Source organism: Cinclus cinclus, chromosome 19 (assembly GCF_963662255.1).
Source record: "Cinclus cinclus chromosome 19, bCinCin1.1, whole genome shotgun sequence".
Taxonomy (NCBI): domain Eukaryota; kingdom Metazoa; phylum Chordata; class Aves; order Passeriformes; family Cinclidae; genus Cinclus; species Cinclus cinclus.
In genome coordinates this window covers 3987446-4003498 of record NC_085064.1, presented here as the reverse complement: position 1 = coordinate 4003498, position 16053 = coordinate 3987446, and the positions used below count along the sequence as shown (strand labels likewise).

General features: G+C 54.6%; 2 protein-coding genes across 2 annotated transcripts; one reads left to right on the top strand and one right to left on the bottom strand.

Moving 5' to 3' along the window:
- The first annotated feature begins 256 nt into the window (after positions 1–256).
- CACFD1 (calcium channel flower domain containing 1) lies at positions 257–7834 on the top strand. Its single transcript, XM_062505745.1, has 5 exons — positions 257–380; positions 4864–4936; positions 5356–5481; positions 5588–5695; positions 6077–7834. Exons 1-5 carry the CDS (start codon positions 257–259, stop codon positions 6168–6170), a joined length of 525 nt encoding a protein of 174 aa, XP_062361729.1. The 3' UTR covers positions 6171–7834.
- Positions 7835–11004: 3170 nt separating this feature from the next.
- On the bottom strand, positions 11005–15684 carry SLC2A6 (solute carrier family 2 member 6). The gene is made up of 10 exons (XM_062505693.1): positions 15584–15684; positions 14892–15054; positions 14520–14726; positions 13775–13874; positions 13039–13250; positions 12751–12903; positions 12362–12470; positions 11949–12122; positions 11530–11675; positions 11005–11445 (listed from the first exon to the last, which is right to left on the bottom strand). The coding sequence occupies exons 1-10, from the start codon at positions 15682–15684 to the stop codon at positions 11290–11292; spliced, it is 1521 nt and encodes a 506-aa protein (XP_062361677.1). The 3' UTR covers positions 11005–11289.
- Between the last annotated feature and the right edge of the window lie 369 nt (positions 15685–16053).

The following is a 16053-nucleotide window of genomic DNA, read 5'->3' as shown; positions in this document are numbered from 1 at the left end:
GCCCTGCCTGCTGCCGGGGGGGACCCACAATGCAGCTCGAGACAGCAGTGGAGCAGCTCCAGGCCCGCTGGCATCGCTCTGCAGCCAGAACACCCTCCATTGTCAACCCTTGGGGGGCACAGCCCTGCATGGGGACACGGCGACAAGCCCAGGCCTGGCTTTAGGGGCTGTCCCCTGGGCTGGCTGCAGGAGGGGGTGACACCTGGGGGGCTCAGGTGGGCGGCAGGGCTCTGAGCCCCCCCGGCAGCCGGGGGAGATGAGCTCGCAGGATGAGCGGTTCCCAGCAGCAGCCCCCGAGCCTGCGGGCGCCTCCGCCGACGAGGGCATGACCTGGTGGTACAGGTGGCTCTGCAGGATTGCTGGGGTCATCGGGGGCATGTGTGAGTATCCCCTTCCCTCTGCGTGCCCCCTCCTGCATGACAGAGCTCGTCTCGGGGTCCTGCCACCTTCGTTGGTGCAGGAGGGCCGTGCCATGGAGGGTTTTTGGGGTGATGGGTTGGTGCCAGCCCTGGGCACGGGTTTGGTGTGTTTGGGGCAGAAGGGAGAGCGGTGGCTGTGCCTGGAGCGGGGTGGGTTCAGCTCTGTGTGCTCTGTGCTCACCGAGCCTGCTGAACTTTGGCACCGGGCAGAGGGGACATCACGGGGCAGTCTGTGAATCCCAGAGGTTCTTCTTGGATGTGGCGCTGCCTGGCAGTGATGGGAGCAGCAGCTGAACCCCTGGTGCTGCAGGAGGGCTGTGGGCAGGCCAATTAGATGATTTTTCTATGATTTTTCTATGAGCACCATGCTCAGGGGGAGTCAGGTCATGGCTGGGAGAGTGGCCACAGGGTTTGGTTTATCCTATGTGACTTCTGGGTGTTTGTATGTTCCTGCAACTTGTTTTTTTTTTTCCCCATCCTGACTGGCAGAGCATGTTTCCCATTGATCCTGTTGCTGATTGCAGAAGGCCTGCCCGTGGGTTTTATTGAAGGTGAAGAATGGTTTTGGTTTGTTCTGTGTGTTTTTAAGGGGGTTGGTAGGACACAGAACGGAGCTGCACACGCAGAGTGAGTTGGCTGAGCTCGGAATTACCTGCTGCTGAAAAAAATTTTCCCAGGGAAAGAGTCTCAGCAACTTTGCCAGAAATCAGCCTGTCCTGGAGTGCTGTTTTGCTACATTCTGTGGAGAGATTAATAGCTCTTAAAAGCAGGAGGGACTGTTATGACCGCTTAGTCTGATCTCCTGCAGAGCACAGGATGGAGAATTTCTTCTGCTTCAGGTCCACGACTTCAAGTTAAACAAGAGGGTTTCTCAGCCAGTGCAGTCAGCCCTGATTTATTCCATCAGCTGGAGCTTTGTGTCTGATCACCCTCTCCCCCTGCCCCTTCCCAAGCCTGCCTTTTGCCTTGGGAAAAGGCTGCACAACCCCACAGTGTTTTTGGAGCTGACATTTGCACCCTGTGGTATCACTGGACAGGCTCGTGACAGCCCTTTTTGGCCAGGCTGGTAAAACATGTGCTGCTCTCACCGTTTCATGTGCTAGGTGCTGAAATTCTGAAGGTGTCACAGGATTTGGTGGGGCTGCTCTTACATAGAGCTGAACACCCCGGCTTCACCGTGCCCTGCCAGAGGCCCCCGTGCTCCTGGCCCGGCCAGCAGCCAGGAGAACCAGCTGGGAAGTGTCTGTGGAGCAGGTCCCAGGTGGGGGTTTAGAGGAACAGTGTCTTTCCCACGGGCTGTGGCTGTAGCTGGAGCCTTGGTGCTTTTCCTGCAGTTTTATCCCATGCAGAGCTCAGGGTGGTGTGGATGGAGGGTACAGAGCTGGTGGGTCATGCTGGTGGCACTGCCAGCCTCATGCTACAGCAGCTCATGTGTGGCTTGAAAGTGCAAATTTCTTCTTTTTCCCCTCTCTGTCTTCGTGTTTCAAAGCAGCTGAATTATACTTGGATTATTTTCCCAACCTTTTGTTCACAGCTCTGCGACCTCGTGGCTTGTTTTTACAGGAAAGATGAGAGTTTTATGTCTTTGGGTGAGTCTGGGAGAAGATTTTGGAAAAAGAGCCAGGTTCTTAACAGGGTTTGCCAAAGATCTGGGGAGTGACAGCTGGCTCTGGAGCTCTGACTCTCTTTTTATCAGGCAGAGAACAAGGCACAAACTCTCCTTATGAGCAGGGAAAAGGGGGATTGTGGAAAAAACAGCCAGTGTCCAGTGCTACCAACATTCCTCTTCAAAATGCTGCTTGATCAACATCACCTTGTTGGAGGTGGATGGTTTGGAAAAGAGGTGATGAATAAACCAGCAAGGCTGGAGTTTGCTGCTGTTCCTCAGAGCTCGCTGTGAAAGAACAGAACCAATTTATAAGGATTGTGAGCAACTGGATTGTAATGCTGCTGCAGGGCTGGGTTATTTCTTACAGAAGGAAAAATTCCCTCGGAAAGGAAGAGAAACTTTGTCAGTGGAGGTGAGACCAGCAGACAACATCTGCCACATGCAAACACCTGCAGCCACAGCTTGCTTCAGCCAGAAAAATCCAAGGGCTGGAGCAAGAACCAGACAGACAAGGTTCAGGATCTGTTTCTGGCTCCTGCACACGCTGGCTTGGTGACCTTGGCCAAGTCCCTTCTCTCCCTTGTGTTCCTGTTTGTAATGGGACGAGGAGAGTCTGTGGCTTTTGTACAACGCTCTAGGAGCAAAAATAGGCTTGTGTTGAGGACAGTGACCAGCTGCTGGAAATGAATAGAGCCTTTGTAGGGAAGGGTGTCCTTCCCCCCTCATTTTAGCTCCCAGTTATTTGTGCTTCCTCAGGGATTCAAGATGGGACAGCAGTTAAACAAATGGCAGAACTGTCTGTCTCCCATAGCTTACGTGCCACTGAGCATTATCTGCATTTTAACCCTGTTGTGAGGCCTCTGTTCAAAAAGAAAATATTTTAAAAAGAAATCTCTGCCTTGGCAGGGGTGGGACCAGCTCCTGAAGCAGTACAAGGTGGGACAAGGATGTACGAGGCTGCTGTGGGATGAGCAGCTCTGCAAAGAAGACCCAAGGTCACTGAGGAGTTCTGTGCCTCTGTGGCTGCTGGCAGCAGCTCTGGGGGCAGTGCTCCTGTGATCCCAAACCTTTGACTTCTTTCCTGCTGCTCTGTGCTCCTGCTGACGTGGGGCTTGCTCAGCTCTGCTTCCTGGGTCATTAGTCCTCTGGCAACCAGAGTGGTTGCTGAGCCAGGACTGCTGCAGGGTTGTTTTGGAGTGTTTGGGGACAAAACCAAACCAGAAACCTGGCAAAACAACCCCTGGTTGGTTTGATTAGGAAAAAAAACCCAAAAAAACGAAACAACAATTTGCTTGGAAAAGAACATTCTGCTTCCCTTGGTTTCTCGTGTGGTGGAGACCTGCTGGGAACTGCCCAGACCTCTGTGCTCTGCTACACTGCTCAGCAAGGCAGGGTCCTGCCCCAGCCCTGGCTGTATTTTTGGGGATAGCTGAGAGGTTTTGCTGCTCTGCTAATTATAAGGTGCCAGAAAGTCACTCAGCATTATTGTCAGGATGTCCTTTCCTGGAGGACAACGAGTGCCACAAGCCTGGGGTACTTCCTCTGAGCTCCTCTTCCATCAGCATCCAAGGGTTTGGTGGTCACAGGGAATTGGAACCCTGGTGAACAGATCATCAGTGCCTCAGTTTCCCTTGGAGTGTGGGGACACTGGTCCCTGTGGGATGGGAGGATGAGAAGTGTCCTTGGAGCACAGATATTAGCACATCCTCTGGCACATCCCCTCTGCTAGCTGATCTTGTTCTTGCAGGGCTCTCCAAAAGATTTTGGGTCCTGTGGAATTAGTTGTAGGAAGTGTTAAAAAATAACATTTTTTGGTGCTTCCTAAAACCAGGAGGTCGTTTGCTTGTGGGATGACCTTCAATCTGTCCTGTTACTGCCTGCAGTTCTGCTTCCCAGCCTGGTAAGCAAGGATAACAATTTTCAAAGGAACTTTGAGGATTCAGCAGCGACTGCTTAAAAGGAAGCTTACAAGCATGTGCCAGGCTTTTGAAGGTCAGGGCTGCTCTGGGACCCCCTTAGCAGACACCGAAAATCCTCAGTCCAGAGCTGGTCTCATTCTCAGGGAAGGACTCTGCTGCTCTCCATCATCCCCAAGACAGCCTTTAAGGGCTATAGAATTAATTTTAGCTGGAGTTTTGCAGTGTGAAGTTGTTTACTGAGTGTGTGTCTCCTGCATTTCCACCTGGGCTCGAGTTCCTGGTGCCAGCTCTGGCACTGGCAGAGGGAAGGGCAGTATCAGGTGCCAGGAACACTCTGCAAGTTTAATGAGGCAGCAAGGAGGTGGATGCAGCTCAGCTCAGTCACTGCTGCCTGGTTCCTCTCCCTGAGTTACAGTGCCAGCAGCACTGGGGTTATTCTGGGCTTTATTCACTTCCCTCTGTATTAGTGGAGACCCAATCTTGGCTCTTTTCTGCCCGTCTCTGGTGAAGCTGCACAGAAACAGCAGTGAGTGGCAGAGGCTGGGTTCACCTCTGCTGTATTTATTATTTGCCTGTGTGCAAGTCATGTTCTTGCTTACCTTGCCCTGTGCTGCTCAGAGGTGGAACCTGCTGGCACTGCTTGTTTATCTTGGGACAAAGCAGTAGTAATTCCTTGGCACATAAAATCCAGGTGCACGTCCTGGACTCCATGTGGAGGCAAATGTTGTTCTGCACAAGGGAAATAATTGTTGGGACAGCACTCAGAGCAAAAGGATGCTAGAGGAGGGCTCTTCCCTGCTTTCCAGGCTCTTTTTGGGCCACCAGACCTTTCCACCCACCATGCAGTGCCCACAGGTGCTGGCCAAGGGCCTACAGGCTTGGTCATGATGGTCACTGAGAGTCTCTTTCTTTCCAGCCTGTGCCTTTGCTGGTCTCTGGAATTGTGTCACCATCAACCCCCTGAACATCGCAGCCGGCGTGTGGATGATGTGAGCAGGGTTTCTTTTCATTTTCCTGCTGGGAGGGAGGAAATGTTAACCAGACCCCACTGAGGGGGGCAAAGCTGCCCTGCTTGGGCAGTGCATGGGAGTGAAACATCCATCAAACGCTGAGAATTGCCAGATCTTGCTCCATCAGGCAGGTTGAGATGTTAATTTTATTCTATTTATATTATTTCTTTATGTATTTTTAGGTAAATACTGAGATACCCTTGTCCAAAATAAGTCTGGGGCAGCAGGGCTTGGAAATTTGGAAATTATCAAGAAGTGGGGGGGAGCAGAGCGAGGTCCAATGCCTTCACCTGCATGGAGCATGGAGTGTGTGCTTTCTGTGGGACTGGGGGGGCATTGCTGACCCCCACTCTGGGCGATTAAGAGGCAGGATTAACTCTGGTTTGCTCTCCCTGGAGGCTCAACGCCTTCATCCTGTTCCTGTGTGAGGCCCCTTTCTGCTGCCAGTTCATCGAGTTCGCCAACGCCGTGTCCGCCAGGGCTGACGGGCTGCGAGCCTGGCAGAAAGCAGCTTTCTACTGCGGGTGAGGATGCTCCTGGGGGCTCCCTGTGGGCACATCCCGGGCAAAGAACATCCCTGCATCCCGCAGGGAGCTGGGCCAGGCTCTGAGGGCTGCCCCTGTTTTCCAGGATGGCCGTGTTCCCTGTGATGCTCAGCCTGACGCTGACCACGCTCTTCGGCAACGCCATCGCCTTCGCCACCGGCGTGCTCTACGGTCTCTCGGCTCTTGGGAAGAAGTAAGAGAGGTCCAGCTGCTCGTGGAGGGCAGGGAAGGGGCAGATGGAGCTCCAGCCCTTGCCCCATCTGCCTCCCCAAGGCTCTGCTTTCCCCTTGCACAAACTGTGCTGTGGTCAGAGAAAATCTCCCTCATCTCAGAGCCCTGCGAGGGAAGGTCCCGGGGTTGCTGAAGCTCTGAGCTTTTGGGAGTTCAGACCAGGCTGTGCTGAGGGTCCCACTCTAATTTCTGCAGCTGTTGGGTGGGGCAGAGAGCAGATTTGGGGGTTGGAGAGGGCCAGCAAGTGTGGTGGGTGTGACTCCTGGAATCCCTTGGCATGGAGAGCCAGCCCCAGCAGGGACAATCTGTGCCATCCCCACTGTGCTGTCCCTTCTCTCCACAGGGGAGATGCCATTTCCTATGCCCGGATCCACCAGCAGCAGAAGCAGATGGATGAAGAGAAGCTCACGGGGACCCTGGAGGGACAGGCTCTCTGAAGGACACGGGGTAGCATCTCCTGGACACTGGACTGGTGAAGACGTGCAAGTCCACTCTGCCCTTCCCTCTGTCCTCTCTGCTCCCTGCTACACCACGATTTCCCTGGATGCTGCAGCAACTGGAAATCTCAGGGGCTGGGGCAGGCTGTGTCCTCTCCTCACACCAGCAGCCAGACCTCAGCACATCACTCCTTTGCTCCTCAACCCTCAACCCAGCTGTTTGGGTTTTTTTTTCTCTTTTTGCTGCAGAGGTGCTGGCTCTCTGAATGCTGCTTTCCCAGCCTTTTTTTTTAATTTGTTTTTTTTTGGAGTGCCCTTTTGAGCACTGCCCTCTGGATGGGTGAGGAGGGACAGAGGAGCTGCCACCAGTGCAGGTTCCACGTGTTTAGGGGCGCTCCCTGGGATGGCCCTTCCCAAGTACAACATCTAACCCAGGCTTTACAAATCCCCTGGTGCTTAAGCCTGGCCTTCTTCCACTACTTTAATTACGGGCCCAGGCACTGGAGGCATTGCTGCACAGGAAAGGAGTTCCAGCAAAAACCCATCTAAAGATAAAATCCATCTCTGCAGGGGAGCTGCCAAAGCTGCTGGGCAGATCCTGAGACCTTCACAGCACAGTCCCTGCTTCCTCTGGATGCAGCTGCAGGCAGTTACTGTGATTTACTTGAATTATAAGAATTAATTACTTTGTCTTAATAAGGGCACTTTTCTTAAGCTTCACTCTTTCACTGGGGCAGAAGGGAAACAATATTTGCTGTACCTCAGCTGAAAAGGATGTTGTTTCTTGAGCCAAGTGGGACTTTTTGCTGGTGTGAGGGTCACTGATGTGCAAGAGCATTCCTACCTTGTGAGCCTGGGACTCTGCTCTGTTACCTCCCTGCATCCCTCTGTGAAGGGAACTGCTCTTTGCTTTCCTGGTACAGCCTTTGTCTTTGGGATTGTGTTTTTTTGTTTTTTGTTTTTTTTTTTTTGCATCAATCCTGAGCTGGCTTTGTATGGGAAGGTGGCACATCCTCCCTGTGCAAACAGAGAGGAGGCTGCAACATTTCAGTGTGGACAGCTGGGATGTTTTACATTGCTATTACAGGCTCTTTCTGTGGTTTTCACATTGTATTTTCTGTTTGCTTTGTACCATGCAGTACAAAACCGCTCACTAAGTCTGGATCCCCCTCTTCTCATCACAGTTTGTCCTGGGGATTTTAATTTATTTGATTTTTATATGGTTACTTTTTGTCTTGATTAGGAAAAAGGGGAATAATTTATTTCTAGTTATTTAGGTATTTTGATGGGACTAATTTTTTGGGATGGGATATAGGAGAAAGGAGCTCTCTGTTTCCTGTCCTGCACAGGGCTTCCTCATTTCACCAGGGGTCTCTGAACCCAGGGACAGCCCTGGCTACTGCAAAATCCAATTTCAGCCTTCAGAGTGTTTCTCAGACTCTTCAAAACAAGTGTGTTGTCCTTTGACCCCTTTGTCTTGCTATGGGCCACAAACTTGGCAAACTGTGCTTTCCCCCTCTCCTGGGAGAGAGAAGAGAGGAAAACTGGGCTGTAACTGCTGGACTGGGACAGCCACCAGCACTCTGTCCCCTGTTTGAATCCTTGGGTACAGAGGGGTTGTGCTGTGGTCTGAGAAATGCTGCTGGAGGCTGAGTGCTGTCAGTCAGAGGGGTCTGTCCATGCTGAAAACTCTCCTCAGACCCTGCCCTTCCTCTGCTGCTGGCTCCTGTCAGCTGCTGCTTCTTCCCTGGAGCTCAGGAGCTGTGAGGGTTCCCAGCAGTCAGGATTTCCAGAGGCCCCTGCAGCTGGATGTGGGCATCCTTTTTGTGCAAAGCCCCTTTCCCCCTGCCTTTGAACTGGGATTGCTCCAACACCCCTTGTCTGGGATGCAGAGCAGGCACCACCAGCCTTTTGCTGTAAAAGCAGCTTTTCCCCATAAAAGCTGTGCTGGTTTGGAGCCCCCAGACTTTGGCTGATCCCTGGTGCTGAATGCAATGCATGGACCACTGGCCCACAGCCTCCTGCTGCCTGCAGGGATGGATGCTGCAGGAGGAATGTGGGATATTCCAGTGGGAATAACCTCTGGATGGTGCAAGGGCAGAGTCCTGCCTCAGGAATGGACACGTGCTCTGATTTCGGGGGGGTGTGGGGAGTTGTGTAGTGTTTAGTAGAGGAATGTTGCAGACTGATGCATGTCAATGTCTCTGGTAGTGGCAGCTTTGCTCTGTGAGTAGTTCTGCAGTAGCTTTAGTGTCAGGAGGTGAAAGGCAAAGCAGAGCTCAAGGGCTGAGACTTCCAGGGTGCTCTGAGGAAGCCCAGAACTGGTGGGACCCTCACTGGCCTCATCTGTCACTCTTCCTGCCACGGTCCCTGGGGCTGGGGCAGGTGGGTGCTGCTCCAGGTCACCTGCAGGGCTCCTTGGCAAGGGCAGGGTCCACTCTGCTCCCTTGGCACCAAGGCAGAAGTCCCAGCAGTGCTGTCATGGTGTGTTTTGTGGCAGCAGGCTCTGACCCTGGGGCTGAGGCAAGGGAAAAATCTGCAACACACCCTGCACAAGTGGCAAAGCTCAGCCCTGATCTGAAAATGGGTCTTAGGGACTCCCCTGAAAGGGCTGAGCTGGAGCCTTTGGCCACAGTGCTGGAAGTGTCTGTGCCTGTCACAACTGGAGGTGTCTCAGATCCGTGCTCCAAGGGTGGCTACTCCTACAGGATTGCTGTCTGGAGTGGGAACCCCTGGGAATTTTGGCTGTCTGGTGCAGCTAGAAGCAAGCCAGACACTGCCATCATTGCAGGCAGGCTTGGTGACAGCACCCATGGCGTGTAAGAGCTGTGGTGACAGCCAGTGGAGGGGCTCACCCCCATGTGGGCCTGTTGGGTGGAGATAGGAAGGAGTTTTAGAGTAGTAGCATCACTGTAGTTAAATGCCAGTGCATGGTGGTTGTTAGTTGTGTTTAGAGGCACCCTCGGGGTGCTTGGAGCTGTGCAAGGACAAATGAAGTTCAAACCCTGCTCTGGAGGTTTCACAGGCTCAACCCAACCCCTGCTGAGGGCGCCCAGGCTGGCTGGCTGATCCACAGGGGCTCTGTGGAGCAGGTTCTGCTCTCCAGACCTTGGAAAGGAGACGATGTGAGAGCTCAGGGGTGGGTGATGCGCTGAGGACAGCGAGGTGTTGGCACTGAGAGTGTCCTGGGGAGCAGTGGCCTGTCACACACCAGTCACCAGGGCAGCATTAATGCACTGTGCCACTCTTCCATGCCTCTGCCACCCATGTGTGGCAGCTGCGTGTCCCCTGGGGCAGAGCAGAGCTCGCTGCTCTGGGCAGGAGCTGCTTTTGTAACGCCCATTGATTCTGTGTGTGTGCAGTGAATAAAAACACCATTCTACCTCTGGAAAGAGCCACTGTGATTTCTCAGACTCCAAATGTTGTAGCAAAAGCCCTCAGACTTGCTAAGCTGAAGAAAGGAGGTCACCCAGAAAATGCTCCTCCTGTGAGGTTCTCTCAGGAGCTGAGGAGTCCAACTTCGTTTCCTAGTGGGGCATTTCCTCCTTAGGCTGAGCCCTGGGAAGCTCAATTCATCTCTGTCATTTTTTTCCTCAGGAAAAAACATCCACTGTCTTCAGGGAAGGGTTTCACTGAAGTGAAGATATCAAGACCTGGTCCATAGCCATGTGAGAAAGAGAATGCTCAAGCACAGGGCTGCCAGAAATCCTGATCTTCAGAAGGTCAGTGGAAACCAGAGGCCCTTGAGACCTCTTGTAGTCAGGCCATGCTTAGAAAAAGTTGTGTTCCAGCCAGGGCTGAACATCTTTCTGGAAAAGGGTCTCAGCAGCAAAGGGTAGGTTTAATACTGCAAGTTTTCTGTGTTTTTTATTTTGGCCCACCACTCTCCCTCTGTCCTAGGCTGTTTTGAATTAATGCTGTGATAAAGCACATCTTCTCTTAGGTGATTTCTCATCTGCTGCTGCAGGAGATCAAAATGGCAGCTGGCACATCTGGAGGGCTGGCTCAAACATGCTGTTTTACCCCCTGCTTCCTTGGGACAGCAGGCTGAATGTCCCAGGAATAGCCCTCGGGATGCCAAGTGCATTTCAGGAGCTTGGACAAATGCTTGGGCACATCAAGTCCCAGCTCAGCCTTTGTGCTTCTGCCCTTTCGGGAGGAGTCAGGTTGGACTGAGCGAGGCCATTTGTTCCTCACAGCCATAACCACCTCCTGTAGCTGTGTTTTACCTCGGCTTAGCTCTAAAAAATAATTATAAAAAATTCTTAATTTTGCAGGACACACAGGAAAGGGGTAAGACTGTTTTGCTACTAACTATGCAGTTGAAATCTGAAAGTGATGGAGGTGGAGGCACATCCACCCCCCTCTTTGTGGGTGGGTCAAACCCCATGGTGGGAAGGACCCACCCCAGCACAAAGTGTTATCAGTACTCACTGTGTCTTTCCCACAGGGAATCACTTGCACTACAGCTGAATGTTTGTCTGTTCCCATTCTTTTGTCCTGGGTTTTCTTTGTGAACTGTATTTGGTCTTGTTCATTAGGCTTCTAGTGTAATGTGTGTTTTTAGAGCAATAAAATGTGGCAGCTTTTTATACAAAAGACCTGGCTCTGCCTCTTTCACAGTTCTTGAATGCCTGAGACTCCTCTGGGAAGCTGCAGGCTGCTGTGGTGCCCATGTCACAGTCCTGCTCTGCCTCTCCCATCCTTCCCTTCTCTGCAAATCAAGGCAATGTCTTGCAGTTGGAGGCAAAACTGTTTTATTCTTGCAGCTACATGATGAGATTTTGCCAGAATGGCTCCAGCTGTAAATTCAGCTCCAGCCAAACCCTCAGACTCTCAGGCTGCTGAGCTAAGGATGACCATGGTGTCCTGTCCACAGCCACACCCTTATTCTTCCAGAACACCAACCTGGTCCTGGTTTGACATCCCAAGGACTGACAGGTTGTGCAGAGAGCAACAGGTAGTGTTGGGTGACAGGAAGAGAAGGTAAAGTTCCAGCTGGCAACTTCTACAGGCAGGGCAAGATGATCATTGCTGCCCCTTCCTCTCCCATGGAGAGCTCCAGCCTCCATTTCCAGCAGCACAGGGGTTTGCCCTCCAGCCTGGGCAAGGGCAGCTCCTACCTCAGGAATGACCTCCGGCCAGTCCTGAAAAAGGCCTCGATCTGCTCCAGGGACCTGCCTTTGGTTTCAGGGACACAGCAGCCTGTGAATAAGATGTTCCCGGCGCTGATGACAGCGAAGAACAGGAAGGGCACCTCGAGGCCGAAGGCGTTCTGGAAAGTGGGACAGAAACCAGCGTGAGCTGGTGCAGAGAGGGGCTGAGGAGGGGCTGCTGGACACCCCCCAGCAGTACCCACCACGACTGGGAGGAAGAACTGGGTCAGGGTGAAGGCTGTCAACCAGCTCACGACCACACAGAGACCTGAGGCTACCCCTCGGGCTTTGAGAGGGAGGATCTCCGACATCAGCAGCCAAGTGATGGGGCCCCAGCCCATGGCATAACCTGCAGGGGAGGAGGGAGAGGGGGTCAGGCTTTGAAGGTCACTGAGGAGTGCAGAAGAGCCCTGAGCAATCCTACCCTGCAACCCCAGGAATCGCTATCCCTCCCATTTGTGTCATTCCTCAAAGTGACTGCAGATGCCACTTTTCTTGCTCTTCCAGGGATATCTGCTCTCCTTCCAGCTCCAAACCCAATCTCCTTGCTCCGCATCACCCTCCTTTGGATGAGATACACCCTCCCCTGGCCGGTGGCCAGTCCTGTGCCCTCTGCACCCACCCATGATGAAGAACATGGTTGCCAGGAGGGGGATGAGGGTGATGTAGTTTGTTGGCCCAGCAGGGAGGTTGGCAGAGCTCTCCAGGGTTGTGTTGGCCACGGTGCCATTGTGAGAAGCTGGCACAAAGTGGATGTAGAGCCCCATGGTCAGGTTAGAGGCCAACATGACACCAGCTGTGGAGAGAGGCAACAGCACAGTGAGAGTGGTGGGTGAGTGATCCTCTCCATGCCAGGCTCCTGGGCATGCCCTGCTGAGGAGCTGAACCACCACCAAGGGAAAGAGACGTCCCTGCCTCCCTTCCTGAGGACTGTAGGGCTGAAATTTCCACTCCTGAACACTTGCAGAGCTCCTGAAAATCCTTCAGTAAGAGCTTCCCTTGGGAAGAGAGGGGGAGAAGTGGAGAGAGCCATACCTGATACAAAAAGGAGAATCTTCCTCCCAGCTTTGTCCATCGACACAGCAGCGATGGCCACCGCGGACAGACGTACCAGGCCAACCAGAGCTGCATCATACTCTGGTTTCTGAAAAAAACCCATGGGGAAGCTGAGCTGGGGGAAGGGGCAGGTTCCTACAGCTGCTGCTGACTTGGCCAAGGCTGTTCTCCCAGTAGCAGACAGGAGATGATGAGCCTGCAGCTCAGAGGAGGAGCAGGGAGACAGCGGGGTCAGTCCTGCTCCCCATCCTCCCTCAGCTTTTGCAGGCCAGATCCTTTTAAAAATACGGTTTTATGTCTGTAGGGAAATGGGAGCACTGGACAACCTTCACTGAAGACCCAGGCAGGAGCTGAACCACAAGGCTCACCAGGATGACAGATGTTTTCTTGAATATTGGCTGCAGGTACACGAGGATGCAGGTGACCCCCGAGAGCTGCTGCAGGAACCTCATTCCCCCTGCGATCAGGATGGGTTTGTAAAGGAAGGGATCCTTGAGCTCAGCACAGGAAACCCGACGGCTCTGGAGGGGACGAAGGAAACACAAAGTGAGAACACCTCTGGGAACCACCTGGCACTCAAAGGGTGGCTCAGGAGTTGCCCAGGGGATGGATTTTGGAGTTCTCATGTTATATCTCCCCGTGCTGAGCTTCCTCACCTGCTTCCTCACACTGTCCTTGATTTGCTCGTGCTCCCGGGCATAATCTGTGTCCTCACCCCGCAGCCAGCACAGGGAGCCCAGGGCCTCCTCCTCCTTGCCCTGGGAGAGCAGGAACCGGGGCGAGTTGGGCATGAAGCAGAGCAGGAGGATCATGGCAAGCACTGGCACCTCCCCAGCCACGGCCAGCCAGCGCCAGTCCAGGACCAGCCCTGCCAGAGCAGCACAGTTAGGGGGAAAACACTCAGGGATGGGTGTCCTGGCCTTGCCTCCACCTGGGCACCCCAGTGATTTAATTTAATAAACCTAGCAGGAAAAATAGACATAATAATAAAAAATATTTCAAATGTATTCTCTCCTGTTACAGCAGCATTTCCAGCAGTATGATGTAGGGAAATTCCAGTAAATCTGAGAGTATCCAGCAAGATCCTGCAGAAACCAGAGCATGTGCTGGCAGGTGATGCACATGGGTATCATTGTGTGCTGCCCTTCACGGCAAAACCTCATCAGGACCTGGATCTGCAGGCACAGCAATGGCCACAGGTCCATGTGGGCTATGGATTCATCCCTCAGAGCACACACACACCCGGGCAAGGGGCATGAATGACCCTGTCCAGCCCCCTCAGCACAGCTGTGGTGGTGGGTACAAGGGGAACAAGCCCTCACCTTGCTGAGAAGGTTGTTTATTTTAAACTCCCCCTCCCCACAGTCTCCTGGACACCATGGAGATACTTGCCCAGCGCATACAGGACGAGGGAGCCCAGCACTGCCATGATCTGGGGACAGGCACCCAGCATCCCCCTGACCCCCGGGTGGGAGATCTCCGAGATGTAAACCTGGACAGGGACAACACACACTTCACAGAGCTGCAACATGCCCTTGTCACCCCCTGCTCCTGCCCTCTGTCACCTCGCAGTCATGCCCTGTGACCAGAGAAGCCCAGATTGCTGGGGAATCGCCCTCTCGGGGTGGGAAACTGATGGGTCCAGAGGAAAGGACAGCCTGACCGGCACCACCACTGCCCTCCTCCCCCCGGTGTGGGAGAAGTGCTCCAGTGACTCTATCACCGGGGAAGAGGTGCCCCGGTGTTACTCAACTCCTTCCTTGCCCTCTGTGTGAAACACGAGGGTGGTGTTTGGGAGGAAACAACTGCTGGGAGGAGCAGGGGCTGAGGAACCTGCCTTGTCTTTCCTGCAGACGAGGAAGTCCAGCACCAACGGGCTCAACTCGGCTGGCCATGGCAGGGCTGCTGAGCGGGTACAATCTCCCCACCCCTGGCTTCTGAGCTGCTGCATCCTCCCCATCCCCACTCGCCCAGACACAGCCCTGGGGCTCTGGTGATGCCTCCCAAAAGCAGCGGGCTGTCCCAGCATCATCCCCCAGCTCACACCACCATCCCCCAGGGCACCACGGCACCCGCTGCCCTGCAACCCCCAGCTCATCCGCAGCACCTCCAGCCCTGCATTCCCCTGGCACATTACCGGGATGGAGGCTGAGGTCACCCCGCCGGCATAGCCCGTCAGCACCCGGCCCAGCAGCAGCATCCAGAGGCCCTGGGCTCCGGCCAGCAGCGCATATCCCAGCGCCGAGGGCAGAGCCGAGAACATGATGCTCAGCTTGCGGCCCAGGCAGTCGTTGAGCAGCATCGTGCTGAGCCCGCCCGCCGCCGCTCCCAGCGTGAACACCGACTGCGGGGCATGCAGAGGGGCTGTGTGAGCCTGGCATCCCCCCGGGCATCCCCCTGGCTCTGCCCCATCCTTCCCTCCAGGTCCTTATCCCGAGCCAGGGCTCTGTGCGAGCCTGGCGCCGCCCGGCTCTGCGCCCACCCTGTCAGGGATAACAGCGCTCCTTACCCCGAACCAGGGCGCTGTGTGCTGGTCCAGCCTCAACGCAGGGCTGGGATGAGCCTCCAGGGCAGGGATGACGGGGGAGGGATAAACCAGGGCGAAGCCGAAGCTGAAGTTTCCCAGAACAGCGGCAAACACAGCCAGGTAGAGCCGCTTGTTGTGGAGGCTCCTGAGGGTTGACAAGAGACGAGTTGGGTGCCAGCAGAAACTTAAACCCTGCTTTTCCGAGGCTCTGGTGACAGCCACGGAGCGATTCTCCTGGGGAATGGCCCTGCACAGCCCCAGGCTGGTGAGGTTTCTCTGAGCACCTGCTCCACTGGTGCTTCCCTCTGTGCCAGGCAGTTTTCAGGGGGTTCAGCAAAGCAAGAAAAGCAGAAGCTGGAGCTGGGTGGCACCACGGACCCAGCGGCAGCCGGTTCATCCCGGCAGAGAAAGGGAAAGGTTCTTTCAAAGCCCCCGTGCCCCCCAGCAGGACCTCATGCCACCACAGGAGTCGCACAAACCCATCACGCTTCCAAGTGGCCTCATTCAGCCACCTTGGGCAGGATGACATCCTGTCTCTAAGCAACTCAGGAACCGCAGGAATATGGAACAGCTCTTCCCCCAGCTCCCCCCAACCCACTGCCCTCGGGATGGGGGGCACAGCCCAACCTCTGCCCAACCTCTGCCCCAGCCTGGTCGTCACCTCAGGTACTCACCTCAGGTACTCCTTGTCGAGCCTCCTGGCAGCGCTCTCGGGGAAGGTGCGGTACGAGGAGCTGGTTTTCCTCACCAGGGGCTCGCGGTCTCCACGCTCCATGGCCACGCCGGGCTCTGCTGGTGCCGGGGCTGGGAGCTCGGGGCGGATGCTGGGGCTGCCCAGGGGAAGGGGAAGAGGCAGCTGAAAGCGAAAGGGGAGAGGCTGCCTGGCGTTGCCTAATCAGAGAAATCTGTGCCTCGTGGGCTTACACCCGGCTGCCCCTCCGCAGGAAACTGAGGGGGCGGAAAAGCAGCAGGAGGAGAGCCAGGGGGTGACAGGGATGGTGGCAGAGGTGTCCTGCTGTCTTCACCCTGCCCAGCCCCGCGGACACCAAACCCTCCCACTGCAGTGACACTTATGGGAATGGTCCTCACAGGGCTGTGTTCACCAGGAGAAATGTCCCTTTGCTAAAGGCACGTCTGTCCCATT